Raw genomic sequence first — 22,116 nt, forward strand, 5'->3', positions numbered from 1 at the left:
GCTAAACCTCTTTATTTCCCCAGATGTAAACTCCTTAAAGTTAAGATCATATATCTATAGTTTCTATATAATCCCAAATTCCTAGCACAACGCTCAACTCAAGCTACTCATTTCGTAAATACCTGATGAGTGCTTTTATAAGATGAGCAATCCTAATATTTCACTTTATATTAACAATTATACAAATATTAAATATAATTTAACCTATGTACCTACTGATGTTTAACATACATTTTTGATTCTCGCCAGTCAAAGCCAGTGATGGTTGAAGTTCTTTCTGGTATCTAAAAGACTGACTTAGACACTTATCAATTTTAAGTGACCAACTTGAAGTGGTCAAGGAGATAGTTATTAGATTTATATTAAACTTCGACTAGAGTCTTTCTTCAAAAACCATACTAAGTGTGTAAGTTTCGGTTTGTCTAATAAAAGAGATACTTTAGCAATAAGGATAAATTGAGAGATAAAAGGAAGCAAACAATAACAGTTAAGGCCTAAAAAGAAAAAATTTAAGTCATAAAAGATTAAATAGCTTTAAATAGACACTTTAAAATTAAATCTGCTTGAATAAAATTGTGACAATTTTTAAAACAAAGCTAAGAATTCCACTTAAGTATCTAATAACTTCAGGAATTGCTTTCATCCTCCTGTTTAATCATAAAAAAAAAAAAAAATAGGTGTACAGAATTACAGGTTTTTAATTCATCAGTGTAATATATGAAGCTGAGGAACAGTAATAAAATCCTATATGATGTTACATTATAAAAAACACTTAAAAGTATCTTGGCATACTTAAAAAGGCATCTCAACAACACCTTACTAAAAGCTGAAATAGTTTGGCATTTTATATCATACTTTTTACTTTGACGCTAAGGTTTTCAGAGTGGAAGAAATGTTTTGGCAATCAGACGGCTGCTAAGTCACAAAAACGGGGTTTCATACCATTAAACATGAAAAGAGCATACTAACTTTAGAAGTTTTAAGTAATTCAAAGGAGGAGGAAAGAGAAGGTGACAAATGGGAAAGAACAGAACCAGTAAAGTTTTTTCTACTAAACATCTGTCAAAATTGGGGACTAAGTTCTGGATGTTCTAAGGCATCTTACTTGGTCTCTCAGAAGCACTACGAACCACCCTCTTCTTTTGGAAAAATGGTTTTTCTCTTGGTTTCTAAAATATCCATAACCTGCCAACTACAGCCCCTCATCCCCACAATTTTCTTCTAGCTCTCGGGACAGCAATTTACTTGATCAACTCCCTATCGAAAATTTAGGTTGGTTCTAATTTTTAACTATTAAAAACAAAGTAAAACACAAATATGACAACAATAAATAAAACAGCGTGGTGAGTACCCTTAGAGCTAAATCTTGCCCATAGCCATGATTTTTTATACAGGATAAACCCCAGAAATGTGTTCATTATGACAAAATCATATGAAACTTTAGGATGTCCTCTAGGAAGTTTCATTCTTCCAACACTGAATAATACCATTTAAATGCTGGTCAACTTGAAAGGTGAAAAAGTTCCTTAATTTTCTTTTCTTGGAGTTCTTGTGATATTAAATGCTTTAAAACTTTACTGGTCATTTATATTTCTTCTGTGAATACCATGTTCATGTCATTTGTTGTATTTTCTACTTTTGTGTTAACTTTTTATTATTTATTTTTAAGCATTCTTTACATATAAAGGTTTATTATTAACCTCTTTCTTTGCTTCATATGTGCACTAGGCAGAATTCTAGATGGTTCCATGACCTTTGCCACCAGTGTTACTTCTATGAGTTTGTCATGTTACTCATCGTCAAGTCAATTCCGATTCATAGTAACCCCATAGGACAGGGTAGAACTGGCCAGTAGGGTTTGCAAGGGCTGTAATCTTTACAGATGGAGACTGCCACATCTTTCTCTCGCAGAGTGGCTGTGGGATTGAACTGCCAACCTTTCGGTTAGCAGTCGAGTGCTTACCGTTGTGCCACAAATCAAAAAAGATTTCTCAGATGGAATTAAGGTTACTAATCAGTTCACCTTAAGATGGAGAGGTTATCTTGGTGGGCCTAATCTTATCACGTTAGCCCTTTAATACCAGAGAGTTTTCTCTGGCTGGTGGCAGAAGGAAAAGTCAGGAGAGATTCAAAGCACAAGAAGGATTTCATATGCTGTTGCTGGCTTTGAAGATGGATGAGCCACATGCAAAGACTAGAGAGTAGCCTCTAGGAGTTAAAAGCAACTTCTGGCTGACAACCAGTAAGGGAACAGGAACCTCAATTCTTTAACTTCAAGGAACTAAATTCTGCCAAGAACCTGAATGAGCTTGGAAAATGATTCTTCCCCAGAGGCTTCAGGTAAGTACCAAGTTTGGTCAACAGCTTGATTCTGACCTTGTGAGACCCTAAGTAGTGAGTCAGGTGAGCCCATGGAAACCATGAGAAAATAAACTGATGTTGTTTTAAGTTGCTATGTTTGTGGTCCTTTGTTATGCAGCAATAGGAAAGTTAATACAATATATCAAAAATATTTTTTGTTCATTTTCTTACAATCATATGGATTTGGGGGTCTTACCATACATGTCGTCCCTCCAAATCCACAAAATTGTACGATCACTTATACTTTCTTTTAGCAATTTTAAGGTTTTACATTTCTACATTAAAAAATTTGTTTTTTTTCATAAAAAATAAAGCTATGCTTTTTTTTTTTTATAGATGGGAGTTCAGGTTACTAATGTGAAATAAAAACACTCTGATTCAAATAATTAATGGCAAGAAAAAACACAACTATAACAGAAGTGTAAGGAACAGATAATAATTCATAACTGAAAAGTTAGTTTTGAATTCATTAAAGAACTTACTTTGTCATTAAGTCTAGAGAAGTCAGTGTATCTTCTAAAAACTACCCAGCTTTCTTCTGGGGATTTCTTTACTAGTACTTTATACACCTATGCAGAGAAAAAAAAAAAAATTACAGAAAAGTAAAGATATTTAATAACTCGAACCAAATATTTTTAAATCTTTTATTTGACAACTCCGATTATAACAATTTAATAGCATTTCTTAAGCTTATATATGTAAGTGTTAAAGCTGAAAGACTTAAGCTGTCACTATTAGGAATGTATTAACTAATCAAGCTCTACCATTCTATATTAATATCTGTGAATGTTTAGTCTTAAGGACATGATCATACAGGAAAATTATGAAAACTATGAAGCAAAAGATATAAAAACCATTTAGATCATAAAAATGTATAAGTAATCAAAATGCTCTCATCAAAAGCAAGATTTTTTTTAAAGATACACAAATATGACAAATTTGAGACAACATGCTTTTTCTGTGCACATTAATAACAGTGATTAGCTTCCAAAATATGTTTCATATTAACATGTTCTGAAATTGACAAAAGAACTCACTCATGCTTTAACAAGCTGTGAAAAATAACCACTCTTGCCCTACATAATTTAATTTTTTAAAACCCAATAACTATGAAGCACAGTTTTCAAAGAAGTTCAATGTTGTTTTAATCTTCAAGGCTGAAATTCAAACTAAAAAAGTTCTCATAGTAGATAAAATTTTATATTCTTATTTTTTTTTTATCCAGGCTATTGAATAGAAAAATGTGGCTGAAGCAAGCCAGTATATCTTCAAGAGCATATAACATGTAAAAACTTTAGCAGTATATTTTAAGGAAGTGCTATTTAATGATAGAATATCAGAGAAACGTTTCATAGCAGGCTTTGGCACAGCATTTTGGTATACATGGCACATATAAGGGACTCAGTAAATATCTGTTGAATGAGTGAAACTCTTACAAAGAGCAACTTCTCTTCTTGAAGTTGGCTATGCAATCATTTTTAGTTGTAGCTCTAGAGCTATGCTCTATCTAGCAACATGTGGCTCCTGAGCACTGGAAATGTGGCTAGTCCAAGTTGAGATGTGCAATGAGCATAAAATACACATTGGATTTCAAAGCCTTAGTAAGAAAAAATGTATTATGTCATTAGACCTGTTCTATATTGATTACATGTTGAAATCATATTTTGGATATATTATGTGAAATGAAATATAAAAAGATTTTTTTTTTTTTAATCGTGGCTACTAGAAAAGTTAAAATAACCAATGTGCCTCACATTCGTGGCTCACATTATATTTCTGTTGGACAGTACTGCTCTAGAGATAACTCTATTTATCTCTAGATTTTTCTCCCTTATAGACTTGACTTTTCTGCCTTATAGGCTTCTCTTTTAGCTTTTAAGGGGGAGAATCAGCAAGGGATAATAATAAATCCTCTAGCTTTGAGGTAAAAAGTAAGTAATTTATCTTTGTAACACATAAAGGTAGGGAATAAGATTATTCAGATACCCTTTAAAGTCTAGAGAAAGTCCTGATCTAAGACAGTCACAATGGGAATACAAAGGAAATTTTTTAGAAATTGCTAAAAGAAAGGGTGATAAATCGACTTCAAAACTTGTGAGTATGAATTACACCATAAAAGTCAATTCCATATGATAATTAGGTTTATCTGCAAATAACTCATATGTATTTTATTTTCCTGTTTTGGCTATTCGCCACACTGGCTCCTAAATACTCCTCCTTCTCTTGGAAAGACAAAGTGCAGACCTTTGTGGTTTATCTTTTCTAGAAAGCTCTCTTCCTACCTTTCTACTTGTTTAAGTAGTGTTTTTTCAATGAAGGAGCCCTGGTGGTGCAGTGGTTAAGAACTTGGCTACTAACCAAAAGGTCGGCAGTTCGAATCCACCAACTTCTCCTTGGAAACCCTCTGGAACAGTTCTACTCTGTCCTGTGGGGTCACTATGAGTTGGAATTGAGTCGATGGCAATGGGTTTGGTTTTTGATTCTTTCAAACTTTATGGATAGTGGTGATCATTCTCTTCTCTATGTTCAAATAACACACTATCTTTTTATGCAGTCTTTTTTTTTTTAAGGATTTTTAAGCAACATACAATGAATTATAAAATACATAAGAAAAGTACACAAAACATAAGTACACAACTTGATGAATTTTCACAAAATGAATACACCCATGCAACTAGCACCCGGAGCAAGAAACAAAACATTACCAAGTGCAGAAGCCTATCTCATGCCTCTTTCCCAACTCTACTCACCACCTACTCCTAGTCACTTGCTGTTTAAAAATCCTTTTGAAAGACTTGACACTGTATATATTATCAGATCTCGATAGCCCTAGTATTTTCTTCAGTTAAGAGCTCAATTCAAAGGAACATATCTAGGAAAAATTATTTTACAAACATACAACTCCTAAGCTTGTGTTCCCAGCTGAGACGCCTCCCAGACTTTTATACACATACACACACGTGCATGCACATACACACACTACAAATACAAGTGTCCATACTCACACGCACATATACATACACATATCTAGTATCTCCATTTCGATGTCTAATAGACATCTCTAAGCACGCATGTCCAAAAATGAAGCCTGATCTCTTCCTTAGAATCTGCCATCTGATTAAACAGCAACCTTATTCTCCGGTCAGAAACTTTGGGGTCGATTTGATTTCTCTTTTGATCACACTCCACCTCCAAATCATCAGAAAATATTGTTGGCTCTACCTTCAAAATACATGCAGAATCTGATCATTTCTCAGGATCTCCTCCACCACCGCAGTCCTAACCACCATCATGTCCCTCCTGGATTACTGCAAAACCTAACTGCCTCCTGTTTCCACTCTTTCCCCATACAATCTCAATTTAGCAGCTCGAATGAGCCTTTTAAGGCATTAAATTACATCAAGTGATTCCCCTTTTCAAAATCTTTTAAGAATCCCATTTTATGCAGAGTAAAATTCAAGGTTCTCACAGTAGCCTGCAAGGCCCTACATGATCTGTGTGCCACTCTCTCTTACCTTTACCTGTTATCTTCTGTATCTCTCTCCCTTGCTTACCCTGCTTTCAGGCACAAAGGCCTCTGCAGTTGTCCCATCTGAAATACTCTTTCCTGAAATATTCTCATGGCTCATCCCTCTTAAGAGTTAAAATCTTTTCTGCGATGCCTTGACTAACAACACCATAAAAGTCACAATTCCAGCTTGGGGGAAACTTCCTATCCTCCTCGTTTTATTTTTCTCTATAGCACTTATCGTACCATGTGACACACCAGAGGGATTTACTTAGTTATCTATTTCTCATTTCTTTCTTTTCTTTTTGGATTGCTGTACCATTACCCAAAACAATGCCTGGTATATAACAGGTACTCAGAAAATGTCTGTTGAGTTAATGAATAAATGAATGAGTATGACTAACTTCATTTTTCATTGTACTTCCTTCTAGTGTCACTATGAGTTGGAACCGACGGCAATGGGTTTGGCTTTTTTTTTTTTTTTGGTATACAACTCTATTAAATGTCTATTAAGCTTTCATTTTCATATATATTGCCTCAATTAATGATCACTTCTTCCTAAGGAAGGTAGAACAATGTAAAGAAATGAGCCTCCAGTTTATTTCCAAATGACTCTTAAAGAAAAAAAAAAATCAGTTCCGCACAGATTTCCCACCCCATCAGTGTTCTTATGATTAACTTAACTCTAAAGATCAAGTCTCTTTGTAAATTATCTCAGTATTTTTTTCTTGGACCTCCTCCCATCCTGTCATAAATTTACAGTATGAAATGTTGAAGTGAACATCAAGGTTGCTAGATAACCAGATTGACATACATCAATTAGCAATCAATACATAGAAAGCAAAAAAAAAAAAAACCACTTACAAGAACATCCATATCTAGAAATAAATACCATCGAAAAATTTAAGACCTCTGCACTGAAAACTATAAAACATTATTAAAAGAAATTAAAGAAGATCCATAATAAATAGATTAGGTTCACTGACTGGAAGATTCTATTATAAAAGTGTCGGTTCTCTCCGTATTAATTTATAGATTCAATATAATCTCAATGCAAAGGGCCAATAATAGCCAAGGCAATCCTAAGGAAGAACAACCAAAGCTAGAGTACTTACACTACCAGATAGCAAGGCCTATCATAAAGACACTGTAAGACAGTGTGGAACTGGCAGACAGATGGGAAACTGGAACAGAACAGAGCGCAGAAACAGGCACGTACATTTATGGTCACCTGATCTATTAAAAAGGCAACAGTGCAAATACAGTGGAGCAAGTAGTTTTTTCAAGAAAAGCCTGATCAACCTATGTTATGTGGATTAAAAAAAATGTATCTTGACCCTCACCTCACACCATGGACAAAAATCAATTCCAGATTGTTTACACATCTAAATGTGAACTGTCAAACAATAAAGCTTTTAGAAGAAAACAGAGGACATCTTTGTGACTTTGGAGTAGGTAGACATTTCAAAAAGTGCTAACTATAAAGGAAAAACTAGTAAACCAGACTATATTAAAGTTAAGAACTTTTCTCTATCAAGTGTACGCTTAAGTAAGAAAGCAAAACACACAGTAAGAGAAGCTATTCACACACAAAAATGTATCTGAAAACAGACATACCCAGCATGCATAGAAAAATACAAATGAAAATGGAAAAACGAGCAAAAGTCTTGGATAGACACTTCACAAGAGAATATCCATATGGCAACACACACAAACATACCCATACATACACATTTATATACATATTCAAAGGTCTTCTATTTAATTAGGCATTAGGGATCTGCAAATCAAAGCATAATGTGATATTACTCTAAATCCACCTAAATAGTTAAAAAGAAGAAGATGGAAAATACTGAAAGTTGAAGACCCTGCTTGTTGTTGTTAGCTGCTGCTGAGTTGGCTACCAACTCATTGCAACCCCATGCAAAATGGAATGAAACGTTGCTGCCTCGTCCTGCACCATTCCCATGATCGGCTGTAAATCACATCCTTGTGAGCCATAAGGTTTTCACTGGCTAATTTTTGGACGGAGATCACCAGGCCTTTCTTCCTAGTCTCTTTTAGTTTGGAAGCTCCACTGAAACCTGTTCAGCATCACAGCAACACACAAGCCTCCACTGACAGGCAGGACAGACAGGCAGTGGCTGCACATGAGGATCACTGGCTGGGAATCAAGTCTGGGTCTCCTACATACACTGCTAAAAAATCAAAACCCAAAGCCGCTGCCGTCGAGTTCATTCCAACTCATAGCAACTCTATAGGACAGAGCAGAACTGCCCCATAAGGTTTCCAGGGAGCGGCCGGTGGATTTAAACTGCCGACCTTTTGGTTAGCAGCCACAGTTCTTAACCGCGACACCACCCGGGTTTCCAAAGTTACACACTGCTTATAAGACTATAAATTTGTGCAACTACTCTAGAACACTGTTCGACAGTATCTTTTAAAGCTGGGTGTATCAATAACAATTTTATTCTTAGGTAGAAATCAAACAGAAATGTGTGTATGTGTTAACCAAATGACAACCTGGAAATTACTCAAATGCCTTTCAATGGTAAAACTAGAATGGATAAATAAATGTGTTTTTTATCCACAAAAAGAAATACTATCAGCAATGAAAATGAGCTACCTATGATTACATGTAACATCAAGGGTGAATCTTACAAATATAATGCTGATCAGAAGAGACCAGACCCAAAGGAGTATATATACTCAAAATTCCACTTACATAAGGTATAAAAATACGCAAGATTTTTATCACGATCAGTAAAGTGTTTACCCTCAGGGAATGGTGAGTCGGTAATGACTGGCAGAGCAAGGAGGCTTTTAGGATGCCAGCAGTGTTCTGTTTCTTGATCTATGTGCTAGCTCATAAGGTGTGTTCAGTTTGTGAAAACTTACAAAGGTAAAACAAGTTTACTAACAGCATTAAGCTAGTCAAGTACAAAATTCTTTACTCCACTAAATCACTTTTAAGAAATCAGGAAAAATTTTCCCATATTATTTTTTATTGCGGTGAAATATATACAACAAAACACTTGCCATTTCAATCACTGTTATGTGTATAATTCAGGAACATTAATTACATTCCCATGTTGTGAACTATCACCACTACCTATTTCTAAATTTTTTCATAACCCTTAACAGAAACTCAATATCCCTTTAGTACCTCTACATTCCTCCTCTCCCATCTACCTTGGTAACACTAATACACTTTTGTCTTCATGTGTCTGTTCATTTTATATAGCTGAGGTCATATAGTATTTGTCCTTTTGTGTCCAACTTAACTCATTCATTGTAATGTTTTCAAGGTTCATCCATGAAAACTATTTGAATCTGAAGTTCGAAAAATTACAAGTCCAGGCTAATATTAATAATTTAACACAGATTTAAAATGTAAGTGTTATGGATTGATTTGTGTCCCCTGAAAAGATATGCTGAAGTCCTAAATCCCTTATACCTGTGAATGTGACATTATTTGCAAATATGGTTTTTGCAGATGTAATTAGCTAAGTTAACATGAGGTCATACTGAACTAGGGTAGGCCCTCATCCTATATGACTGGTTTCCTTATAAAAAAAAGAGACAAAGATAGACACAGAGGGAAGATGGCCATGTGAAGACAGAGGCAGAGACTGGAGTTATGATGCCACAAGCCAAGGAAAGCTCTGGCTTGCTGGTTGCCACTAGAAACTAGGAGGAAGGCGTGAAACAGATTCTTCCTCAGAAGGAATCAATCTTCCTGACACCTAGATTTCAGACTTCTGGCCTCCAGATGTGTGAGAGGATAGATTTCTGATGTTTTAAGTCACCCAGTTTGTGGTACTTTGTAATGACAGCCCTAGGTTCAACAGGTTAGCTGGTATTTCACTTTCTATTGATGTACTGCAGAAGCCAATACTTACAGTAAATTTAGCTCTTTCTTCCATCACTTCATAACCCAGTATAGTAGGTGTAGATGGTCTATCTTCCCAACTGGCTGTTTCAGGATTTTGTTCTTCGCTTTCTCTTGGTCTAGCAGAATACTCGATGGAAGAATCTGTACCTGTAAATTTAGTCCTAATGAGGGGACTGCTACAGATAGACGAAGTACTTTCCATTTGATCAGGCATACTTGTCTGTTTATAATTACCCATATTTGAGTCTTCTAACTGGCCTTTGGAAGAGTTTGAGCTTGTTGAGATACTCCCAAAAGAAGAACTTCTTTGGTTTCTGTTGGGTGTAAAACTGGAAGCAGAGTTTCCTATTGGCATAGGAACTGGGACATAAGGAGTTGCCATCTTCTTTCGGCCTTTGCAACAGAGGACTACACACTGTTGGTCCAAACACTTAGAGAATAACTAATGTGCAATCCATTATTTTCTCCTTAGGAATTCAATATCTACAAATGAGACAGACATATTGGAAAATTAATCTTTAACCTGGAGCAGGATCCAAAAAGAAAATAAAAATATTCATAACTATTTTTAGTTTTGTGACACTCATTCTTTTTGCAGTGGTGACATGCCAAACCCCTTCCTTTAATCCCAAATATAATTTCTAAGGACTCCTATTTCCAAGGTAAAGAGACAAGAACTACTCCACACCCTTTTTTGGACCCTCATGTTACGTTATCCTTTTTCTCTACTTTATTTCCTTGTGAAGGATTTCTCTAATGTTCATTTTTGCCTGATTTCATCTATATAAAAGAGATGGAAGAGGGAAGAGTGATAAATACCTTCCTGAAGCTTTATTCCCTGCTTATGATGCTAATAGTACTATGTATAGTAGAGAGAGGGAAGAAAAAAAGACAAAGAGGAAAACTATTCCTACTACCTTTGATTTTGATTAATTAAACTCAATCACACAGAGTAATAACTGAACCAGAAGCTTAGATGCTACGTGGTAAATATCAATTGTTCTTAAATTAACATTTTATAAAACCCAGGATCAAATGTATTAAAAAAAAACTTTATGAAATTATTCAAATAAAACCTAATGAACATTAAACTATATATCCAACAAGATTAAGTAATTAAAAGTTTAAATGTTCTTCAGAGTTTCCACATCATCACTAATTCTGCTTTGCCATACACTGAGGGTACTTAGCCATAATTATAACTCATACTCAAAACCTCTCGTCAAAAGGATTAGTAAATCTTATATCGGAATAATTCCATAATACAAAAGAAAAGGTATACCGTGAAGTTGTAAAAACTGTAATAACTAGAGACCAAAGAAGTGACAGGACTTCACATAACAACCGGTCTACCTACCCAACTCTATTTATGCAACTCCACTCGGTGGGAAAGGTAGGAAACTAATGGGCCGCCTCAACTTGGAAAGATGCTGAAACAGATTTTTAACCAAGCACGTGGCTCCGGGCAACCTTCCCCATCATCAAAGATTCAAGAAACTTGAGTTGCTGATTCATCGATCCTCGGTTCCGCCTGAGAGCCTCCAAAAAAAGAAGTAAATAAAAGTCTGAAATCTCATGCTTCTCAAGGCCTGTGAGATCACTCTGCCCTTTGGCACTAGACCTACCTGAGGCCGCCGACTAGGGGTGGGACGCACATCGATACAACTACTGACGTCCAGAGGAGTCTACCCAAGCGTTAAGAGAACGTAATGTTCGCATTAGGAGCGTCTTGACTTTTGCCCTGGCTTGGAGACGCTCCGAGGATGATCATCTCAGTCTCATTCTGGAAAACCTCGGGCAGGTGAGGTGGCCCGGCCCTAAGCGACCCGGTGGGCGAGAAAAGTGGGTGACGAGAGGAAAGTGGAGAAATCCCGGCGCAGTTCGATCTCCAGCGCGTCCGGCCGGGGTCTGCGCAGGCCAAGAGTCTTCGGCGCGAGGGGAGGTGAGACCCGTCGCTCCGAAACCCTCTCTCCTGCGCCTGCAAGTATACGCGGCCAGCGTCTCCGAGACGCACGGAGGAGTCAGCTGTGACCTGCAGGTGGCCGGGAGGCTCCTGCGGCGCCTCGACACCCTACTGCAGAGCCCCCAACCAGCTACCGGCTGCAGGTGTCTCCCACGCGAGCGCCCAGGACAGCGCCCCCCAACCTGACCCTACCTCACCTCACTCTGCAATCCTGTTCCAGCGCGCTTCCCGATGACGGTTAAACCAGATCCTCCCTAACCGCAGTTTTTCACCTCCTCCCACGGCAGCGAGAGGCTTCACGTGACCCCGCGCCCAGAAAGCAGCTGCTCTCCGCCTCCGCCCGCCTCTGCCTCCCCAGCCCCGGCCACCCGGCCCAGGATACCCGCGAGGTGAGGGAGGGGCCGGGCTTGAGCCGCCTCTCCCGGAAGTGGCGTCACGCCACGGGCGCCCGCCCCTGAGGCGCAGACTGGAGTTGTTGAGCCAGGGCTCTCTGGCAAACGGTTGAACCTAGTCCTGTGGTAAGAATTCCACCCCTTCTGCCCTAGCTTTATTTTTCGAGGCGAATTTTTAAGAAATAGAGCCTACAATACCTAGTTTCTTCGACAAGTGATCGGAAGGTCTACTGCTAACCTATGGCAGGACTCTTGCGTTGCATCATGGGACTTGTAGTCATCACCGGTTTGAGGTGGTTTTAAATAGGTTATAGGCTGTTTTCCAGAATTAGAAGCGCTTTAGGGGATGGCAATCGATTGGAAGAGTGGGAAAATAGAACACTGCATTACAGCCTATCTGTCCTACATAATTCAGAAGTCCTCGCTGGCAGACAGTCCCTGAAATTCTTTAGTGGTTTTTACTCCCTGGGGAACATTTTTGCCCCAAATGATAACATTAGTCTTGTTAGACAGGCACATCTGAAGACCAGGAAGTTTATCAGGAAAGCCGTTTTTTGATAGTCAAATACAAAGTTTCGGATCAGTTTACAGGTCTGTTCGTCTTAGAACTGTGCGATTTGATTTAAAGATCATTCCATGATTTCTAAGGCTTTGGAGTAGTCCCAAAAGACTGGGAAAAAATAGTAATTTCACAACGAACATAGGAATGTAATCTGATTTATAGCATAATGATTTTGATTTGAGAGATACTGCTCTTACCGGTGAGAATGAGACATAACAGAATTGTATAAAAACGGTGGAGTAAAACACAGGTAATTATCAGGATAGAATTGGCAACCATTGGCCTTGAGGGGGCAGTTAAATCCATTAGTTCTGTAAGTGAGTAAGGATATTTAGAGGAAGGCAGAAAAAGAATGGAGTCTTGGAATATTTCTCTCACTTCAGCGATAGGGCTGCAGATGGTAGCAAAGAGATCTGTAATGAGGAAAACCTGATAGATAGTCTAACATTTAAGAAGGCAAGGAAAACGAAACCTTCAAGAAGTAAGAGTGTACAGATAACACAGTTAGGAGGAGGATAAATACATGGAAAATGTCATTGAAATTGCCCAAGAAGAACTTCCTTCACAGATTTTTGAAGGGAACACAACAATATACATACTACATACTTTGTCTTCCACGATATCTGATATTGATAAATGTCTAGATCTTTGTTTCAGGAAATGAATTGAAAGTCTTGGGAAATCAAGAAAGTATATTCTGTGGTTGGGAAGAGTAAAAGTTACATTATCACAAGTCAAGTCATGTATGACATTCGGTCCCTGTTAATGCTTTGTTTTAGTTCAGCTCCTGATACCTCTGTACTCTGCCCACAGTCAAACTGAAGTGATGCCTTCTAACTTATAAAGTCATAGAAGACCACTTTTTCTGCCTCTTTCATTATTTTAACATTGTATAAAATATATATCTCTCAGGAGGGCATTTTGAGCCAATCAAATGAACAATCTTATTCAATGATATATAAATACTGCTAAATCGGGGATAACAACCACAGCGAGTAAAGCATGTGCAGCAAGCAGGCATCTCATGAGGTGACTTCCTTAAAAAAAAAACAAAGAAACCCATTGCCATCGAGTTGATTCCAACTCATGGTGATGCTATAGGACAGAGTAGAACTACCTCATAGTGTTTCCAAGGAGCAGCTGTTGGATTCAAACTGCCAAGCAGCTGAGCTCTTAACCACTACGCCACCAGGGCTCCTTAGTCCCACTATTTCCCCCTTCTCTGGAATTGATTCCTCATATAAGGCTGGCCTCTGGTGGCCATGTTTATAATAAGTGATTCTGTTTCTTGTCATAGTTGATTGTGCCACAGAAAGATAATTTGACCCAAGTTGTGTTCAACAAATGCTGTCTCCCAAAAATTTGAATATGGAAAAGAGACACAGGCTAGAAGTCACAGGAGCTAAAGTCAGACTAATAGAAGTTCTGTGGTGAAAAAGCAAAGAAGTTTCCTGAATAAACTGAATACTTCGAAGGCCAATGTAGCAGGGGCAGGGGTTTGGGGTCCATGGTTTCAAGGGACATCTAAGTCAATTGGCATAATAAAATCTATTAAGAAAACATTCTGCATCCTGCTTTGGGGAGTGGTGTCTGGGGTCTTAAACACTAGCAAGTGGCCATCTAAGATGCATCAAGTGGCCATCTAAGATGCATCAATTGGTCTCAACCCACCTGGAGCAAAAGAGAATAAAGAACACCAAAGATACAAGGTAATTATGGGCCCGAGAGACAGAAAGGGCCGCATAAACCATAGACTACATCAGCCTGGGACCAGAAGATCTAGATGGTGCCTAGCTACAAGTGATGACTGCCCTGACAGGGAGCACAACAGAGAACCCCTGAGGGAGCAAGAGAGCAATGAGATGCAGACCTCAAATTCTTGTAAAAAGGCCAGACTTAATGGTCTGATTGAGACTAGAAGGACCTGAAGGTTATGGTCCCCAGACCTTCTGTTAGCCCAAGACAGGAACCATTCCCAAAACCAACTCTTCAGACAGGGATTGGACTGGACTATGGGTTAGAAAATGATACTTGTGAAGAGTGAGCTTCCTGGATCAAGTAGACACATGAGACTATGTGGGCATCTCCTGTCTGGAGGGGAGATGAGAGGGCAGAGGGGGTCAGAAGCTGGTCGAATGGACACGAAAATAGAGGGTGGAGAGAGGGAGTGCGTTGTCTCAGGGGGAGAGCAACTAGGAGTATATGGCAAGGTGTATATAAATTTTGGTACGAGAGACTGACTTGATTTGTAAACTTTCACTTAAAGCACACACACACACAAAAAGTTCTGTGGTGAGAATTTCCACAAAGTCCCATTGCTGAGGTTTTTGGAGTGATCTGATTGATCCTCTTCTCCATTCTTTCCCTGGGTCTCCATGTGATAACCTAGTGTCCTTCCAATTAATCAGCTTCTTACTTAAACCTAGCTGGAGTTGGTTCTTTTGCTTATAACAAAAGAACAATGAATACAGCAAGTTGGAATGAGGCAAACTGAAAATGAGTAGAAGCTGATAAAGTGTTTTTCCAGTTTTTTGAATAGCTGTCAGCAGTTTATAATCTATGCTCTTAAAATATAGTATTTCATAATATGCTTTCTGTTTACAACATCAAGAAACAGCTTTTTTTCAATAATTTGTAGTAGCTAAAATAATTTATTTTAAAAGCAAAGATGTCACCTTGAAGACTAAGGTGTGCCTGACCCAAGCCGTGGTATTTTCGGTTGCATCATATGCATGTGAAAGCTGGACAGTGAGTAAAGAAGGAAGAAGAAGAATGGACACCTTTGAATTGTGGTGTTGGTGAAGAATATTGAATATACCATGGCCTGCCAAAAGAACCAACAAATCTGTCTTGGAAGAAGTAGAGCCAGAATACTCCTTAGAAGCAAGGATGGTGAGACTGCATCTTACATTCTTTGGACATGTTTTCAGGAGGGATCAGTCCCTGGAGAAGGACATCATGCTTGGCAGAGTACAGCGTCAGTGCAAAAGAGGAAGACTGTCAACGAGGTGGATTGACACAGTGGCTGCAACAGTGGGCTCAAGCATAAGAATGATTGTAAGGATGGTGCAGGACTGGGCAGTGTTTCGTTCTGTTGTGCATAGGGTTGCTATGAGTCGGAACTGACTCGATGGCATGTTAACAACAACAAAATGACATATAAAGAACTTTTTCGGTGATTCTTTTGGTTTAAATTCATGAGTTTCCCAGTTCATGTATATTATTCTCCATAAACAGTGTTTTCTTTAATATTCAGGTTGGGTATTACATCTGCCCTCTCTTTCCTCACTGCCGTGAAATTATGAGTCCAAAGAAAGAACCACAGTGACCTTTTCTTACAGTAAATGGAGGTGAGCAAAGTAGTAGCAGGGTAACCTGATAGCAGACTATGGCACTAGACTTGTGATGTATGCACTTCCCTAAATCGAGGGTAGAAATTATATGATACTACTAATAGCACAGAGAAGACACTCTTCAATACTGCCACAATTGAGTAGTGATTTTCCACTTGCCATATTAAATAAGGGCAATTTTGAAAGAGTTCATTTAATAGCATGTGTGGAAATCCTCCTGGACATGTAACAAAGAGATCACATTTCTTCCTAAAATCATAGTCATAATCATGAGGATGGTCACGAAGATATGCTTTCATTTCATAGAAAAGGATACTGAAGAAAACAGGCTAAACGATAACGCACGAGGTTACAGAGCAAATTAATCCCTGACTTCCAAACTAGTAAACTGCTCTCCACGTACAGTAAGACTCTTCTTCTAGGAAGCTATTTCTGAGCATTTTACACTCTATTATGTCCAATATATCTTTCAGTCTTTCAGTAATATCTTGGTCTGGTACATTCCGGGTAATATTTCATACCTGGAAAGTCTTGGATTTTATGCACAAAGAAAATCTTATACTGGGCATTTGAGGATTGGTGGGAATTAGATAAGTAGAAGATGAAGGCAGGGTACACCAAGCAAAGCTGGACTTGAGGGAATACATAACAGAGTATGAGGTGTTGTGGGGCAGTGAGAAAAGCAATCTGAAAGGACAGAAGGGAGTATAGTAGGGAGTAGTTGGAAATAGAGAGATGAGCCCCTACTTGCCCCTCAAAAAAAAAAAAAAACAAAAACAAAAACTCAAACCTGTTGCCGTGGAGTCGATTCCAACATATAGCAACCCTATAGGACAAAGTAGAACTGCCCCATAGGGTTTCCGAGGAGTGACTGGTGATTCAAACTGCTGACCGTTTGGTTAGGAACCAAGCTCTTAACCATAGTGCTACAAGGGCTTCATCTCAGATACCTCATCAGTAACGCCTTCCTGGCTCCCTCAGGTGGAATTAAATTGACCCTTTGTCTAAGATTCCCTTGTATGTGGTACATATTGGAGGCAGCCACCACATTATATTGTTGGTACTTACTTACCTTATTTATGTGTACTGGCTAAGAGCCAAGATTACGTATTTGTGTGCTTACAGTACCTTGACTGGTGCCTGAATAAGATAGTACTTCATAGTCCCCATAACCACTATTTTTTTTGCATCTGAACCTCTTAAATTGTTTATATTTCCTACCAGACCCCTACAGATATGTGCATTTTCAACTCCTAGTTTGGAGAATAAATGCAAATATTTGAGTAGGCCTGCCAGTCTCTTTGGAAACCCCGGTGGCATAGTGGGTAAGTGCTACGGCTGCTAACCAAAAGGTCTGCGTTTTGAATCCACCAGGCGCTCCTTGGAAAATCTATGGGGCGGTTCTACTCTGTCCTATAGGGTTGCTTTGAGTTGGAATCGAATGGACAACATTGTTTTTTTTTTTTCTTATATTGTTATTATCTCCTAAATGAAAAAGGCAGCTCAGCTAGTTTAAAAAAGATGTGTTGTTGTTAATTGCCCTTGGGGAGTAGACTTTGACTCATGGTGACTCCATGTGTGCAGAGAAAAACTGTGCTTCATAGGGCTTTCGAGGCTGTAACCTTTCAAAAGCATATCACCAGGCCTGTCTTCCCAGGTGTCTCTGGTTGGGTTCTAACTGCCAACCTTTCAGCTAGTAGTTGAGTGCGTAGCCATTTGCATCACCCCGGGCTTTCTTTAAAGATACAGACAATATTGATAATAATGTGTATAGATATTTGATGAATGAATAAAGAAAAATTACTTAGAGCAGGAAATTTTTGTACATTATTTAATCCTCACAATAATCCCATGAGACAAATGCTATTATTATAATGGATATTTTACAGATTGAGAGGATTAGCTTGTCTTTTTTAACTGGTTAAGTTATTCTTTGAGACATTATCTTGCTTGGCAGAGTTGGGGCTCAGTCCTAGTTCTGCCACCTCCATAGCCCATCCCCACTCCACCATATATTTTCCTTTACTGTGAGGGGTGGAGTCTAGACCTTTACAGAGGCACACTGAGCAAGACCGCTGTAGAAACACTTAAGTCTCTGGACTTAGTCCTAGGAACTCCTGGGTTCCTCACCCCATTTAACATCGTGGTATCTAGCCCAAATTATTTAGTTTCTTTTTTTTTTTCTTTGACCATTACCTAGCTCTAGCATAATTAATATGTCATACCTTTGGCTCCTACAAAATATTTGTCTTGATGAACTGATGTTATTCTGTGTCCTGTTTTGTCCCCAGCATTTGTACTGTTATTCTGATTTGCTCTCTGGTATCGTACTTCAGTTTTCCTTGTTGAAGAAAGATAGAAGTAAGAGGAACTGGATAAACTGGAAAGATTGGGAAAGAGTTAACCAGGTGAAGTATGTGTGTAGCTGGAAGGGAAATGATGGGTGTAGTTGGGGGAAGTATCCTAGGCAGGAAAGGTCCAGAAGATTTTATATAGAAATTGTTTAATAATGAGAGAGAAAGTTATTTGAATTGAATTACAGACTTAGAGACATAAAATTTGAAGTTTTACATGGTTTTGTCAAACAGCCTCAACTCTGCAGGGAGCCACATCTTAGTACTCATTCAACAAGAATTAATTGAGTGCCTATAATATGTGCCTGTTAATGTCCTCAGCCTACAAGAATTTACCAGTAATGAGATAGGCAATGTCATTGTTCTCATGAGTTCACATTCTGGTGAATGTATGGGACAGAGAAACAAGTTTTAAAAACTTAGATAGATTTATGTTTTTGAAGACAGTGAAAACAGGGTACTATGATATGAGTGGCCAGGTTGGAGGAAGCGCAGCAATTATTCACTGGGACATCAAATGAAGCCTCTCTTCAAGTGTTTCTTGACTGCTGAGATTTGAATGTTTGAAAGAAAACAGCCTGGTAAAAACCTGGTGGCAGAGCATTCCAGGAAAGCAGCCTCACATGTTCCATGGGGTGGAAAAAGGAAACTGGTTAGCAAAAGTGCTTCTTTTTCCTTCTCCTTTTTTTTTTTAATAGCTCTGATTCCAGGAAACACGATGACAGATGTTTATTTAATCACATATGTGATCCATATGTCCCTGAGACACTGAATTTTAACATTAACACCCAAATTTTGCTGGTTTCAAGCCCCCACTTCCTTTTTAAAAAATTCTAGTCTCTTGTAAATTTTCCCTTTCCTGAGTGTACTCGGGGGCGGGGGGTGGGGGGCAAGGAGTATCTTTAGTGCTTCAGGGAATCCGTTCTGGTTTTTGCTCCCCATCGCTGTTGCTGGGTGAGCAACTGTCACTGCTTTTGCCGCTGGCTGAGTCACTGCTTGCTTGACAGCTCTACACCAGCCTTTGCCCTAACAGAGATTAGATGTGCAGTGTCACTTGAGTCAAACTCTGATACCAATGACGCAAGCTGGAAATCTTCCAGCGATGCTATCCTGCCTTTGCTGAACCAGAGACCCACAGCGCAGCAGTCAGCTGCCAATTGAAATGGAGAGCTTTCTCTCGCTTTTGCGCAAATCCTGAAGTGTTTCAGAGTTTGGCGAGCCAGCCCTTTCACTTTCGTTCACATAGCTCTCATTTCCCCAGGGAGCAGCACACAACTTGGGTGGCTGTTTTGGCAGATGCTTCTGTAACAGCTCTGTAGTGGACGTTTGTTGGCTGCCAACTATCTGAACTTCTCTCCGTGTCTGGGAATTCCTGCCCTATGAATCTTGGTGAGAGGTCAGAACACAAATTCCCACTCTAAAACTCTAAATTGTCATATCCTTGCTTCCTCAGCTTCCCTTGCAGCTAGGGTATGGATATTCTGAACTTTGCTAATCAGACAGACCCTTTTCTCATGCCTGCCATGTTTTGCGGTCCAAGGTATAGTATCCAATGCACACTAGCAGCAGCATCCTTACAAGACTATTTTGTGGTTTGATTTTAGGCTTTGTTCCAGGCTGCATTGTTGTCAAGCTGCCAAGAGACTCTGTGAGCTAGTTGACGTCTTTTTAATATCTTTCTGCTTAAACTGGACAGAGTTACTTTGCCTGCTTGTTACATACGCATGTGAACAGAAGGATCTAGAGAAAGGCCAAGAAAAAGGAAGAACATTTACCTCGTGCTTGGGGGCAAATATTCTCTTCTTCTCTTCAGTTGGGTATGAATAAGGAAGCACTGAGTCTTAATTGCCACTGGCAGCCATCTTTGGGATGAAGCCGGTAATGAGGATGGCAGAGTAAAGAGGAGTAAAGCATCTCGATGATATCACTGAGGCTCTGATTTTTTTTTTAGAGTCCACTCTACTTTGGAACTTGAAATTATGTGCAATAATAAATTTCGTATTGATAACTAAGCTTAAGTTGTTTTTTTTGTTGTTGCTACCTTAATAAAAATAACAACAAAAATATACTTAAACGAAAGTAGTAATATCTAGCTGTTATTGGGAGGCACTCAAAATACATATTGACTGCAACAATGGACTTGAGAATACCAATGATCATGAAGATGGTATGGGACCGGGCAATGTTTCATCTTGTTGTGTGTGGGGTAGTCATGAGTTGGAGCCAACTCAATGCAACAACAACAAACCTTTATTGAGCACTTCAATGTTGTATGCACATTTAATTCAACAAATATTTATTGAGCATCTACATATATCAACTAATTTAATCATTGCAACGATACTAATGTTGTTACAACATAGGGTTATGTATATAGCTAGACATATAAATGGAAACATACATATTGTCATAGAACTAGATACGTGTATAGGTGTGGATATAGATACAGATTGTTGAGTGCGGTTGAGTTGATTCTGACTCACAGTGACCCCATGTGATGAGTGGAACTGTTCCATAGGATTTTCTTGGCCGTATTCTTTATGGAAGCAGATCCCCAGGTCTTTCTCCATGAAATGGCTGGGTGGGAGCGAACCACTAACCACCTGGTTAACAGCTTAACCGTTGCGCTGCCAGGGCTCCTTAGAGATGTAGGTGTATAGACATAAGCAAGAATATGGATATAGACATGGATGTGAATATAAATGCAGATATGTTTATGTATATAGCTATGGCTACACACACATACATACAGATATATATAAGCATATAAATTAAGTTATGCAACTAAATGACAGATGAGATTTTATCATTCTGAAAGATGGTAAGGCCCAAAGCTGAGTACCCTACTAAGTACCCTACATTCTAAGGGTATAATGTACAAGTGGTTGAGGCAAGCAATCTTTCCCACAATTCTTATTGAGGGCTACCAGTTCAGAGAACTGGTCCAATCACCAGTATTACCCAGATAATATTAGAGGAGACCTGAAAAGAGGATAGTGTGCCCTTTTGGAGAATGTAGTGTTGGTGAAGAGAGACTATTTCCTTTCTGTCACAATAGCTGGCAATTTAACTAACAATTTTTTAACCTCATAACCAGGATTGCCACCTCCTCAGCCTGGGATATTACCCTGCACCCTGCCTCCTTCCTTTAACCCATTTCAATTTTAATTCCAGGTTCTGAATCATTTAGGATGCTTTAGGGTATAAGTAATAGAAACTGTGGCTCAAACATTAATTAGAAAATTTACTGGTTCAATGACCTGAAAATCCAGAAGTAGGACAGATTTCAGGATTGGCTAATCTGATGGTTTAATGATTCTGTTTTGCTTTCTGAGGTGTTAAGCTAATTAGCCTCTTGGATATAGGATGGCTGCCAGTAGTAGTCAAGTAAATGTGTATGTTTGTTTATTCTAGTAGCACAAAGAACTTCTGTCTGAATATTCCAAGCAAGTGTCCTGAGATTCATCTTGATGAGACTGTTTAAGTCACATGTCCAGCAGTACACCAGTGACTGTGGCCAGAACATGTTTACTGACTTACGTCAACCAAAGTCTTCCCCTAGAGTTGAGGCATCGAATCAGCCCTACTCAAAGCACATGGGTTGCAGGGAGGATGGGGTGGATAGATGAATAAACTGTTAGGAAGGGAGAATAAGGAATGGCTGCTGAAAAAGCAAGCAATAATGTTCTCTCTAAAGAGAGTCAATGACATAGTGAGAGGTGAATCAA

General features: G+C 38.7%; 1 protein-coding gene across 6 annotated transcripts in view; it reads right to left on the minus strand.

Annotated features, from left to right (window-relative positions):
• The window catches only part of SNX16 (sorting nexin 16), a 46,791-nt gene extending 34,710 nt beyond the window's left edge, over positions 1-12,081 (minus strand). Inside the window, exons 1-4 of one of the 6 annotated variants that reach the window (XM_064267878.1) lie at positions 11,122-12,081; positions 9,999-10,247; positions 9,772-9,911; positions 2,844-2,930 (exon numbers count right to left, since the gene is read on the minus strand). In XM_064267878.1, coding sequence (XP_064123948.1) covers positions 2,844-2,930; positions 9,772-9,911; positions 9,999-10,146 — 375 coding nt within the window. In that variant the 5' untranslated portion in view covers positions 10,147-10,247; positions 11,122-12,081. Of the gene's footprint in view, positions 1-2,843; positions 2,931-9,771; positions 10,248-11,121 lie in introns of all 6 variants that reach the window. The other 5 variants (XM_064267876.1, XM_064267875.1, XM_023545829.2 and 2 more) reach the window with 5 other exon arrangements.
• Positions 12,082-22,116: the final 10,035 nt, after the last annotated feature.

Source organism: Loxodonta africana, chromosome 14 (assembly GCF_030014295.1).
Source record: "Loxodonta africana isolate mLoxAfr1 chromosome 14, mLoxAfr1.hap2, whole genome shotgun sequence".
NCBI classification, from domain to species: Eukaryota; Metazoa; Chordata; class Mammalia; order Proboscidea; family Elephantidae; genus Loxodonta; species Loxodonta africana.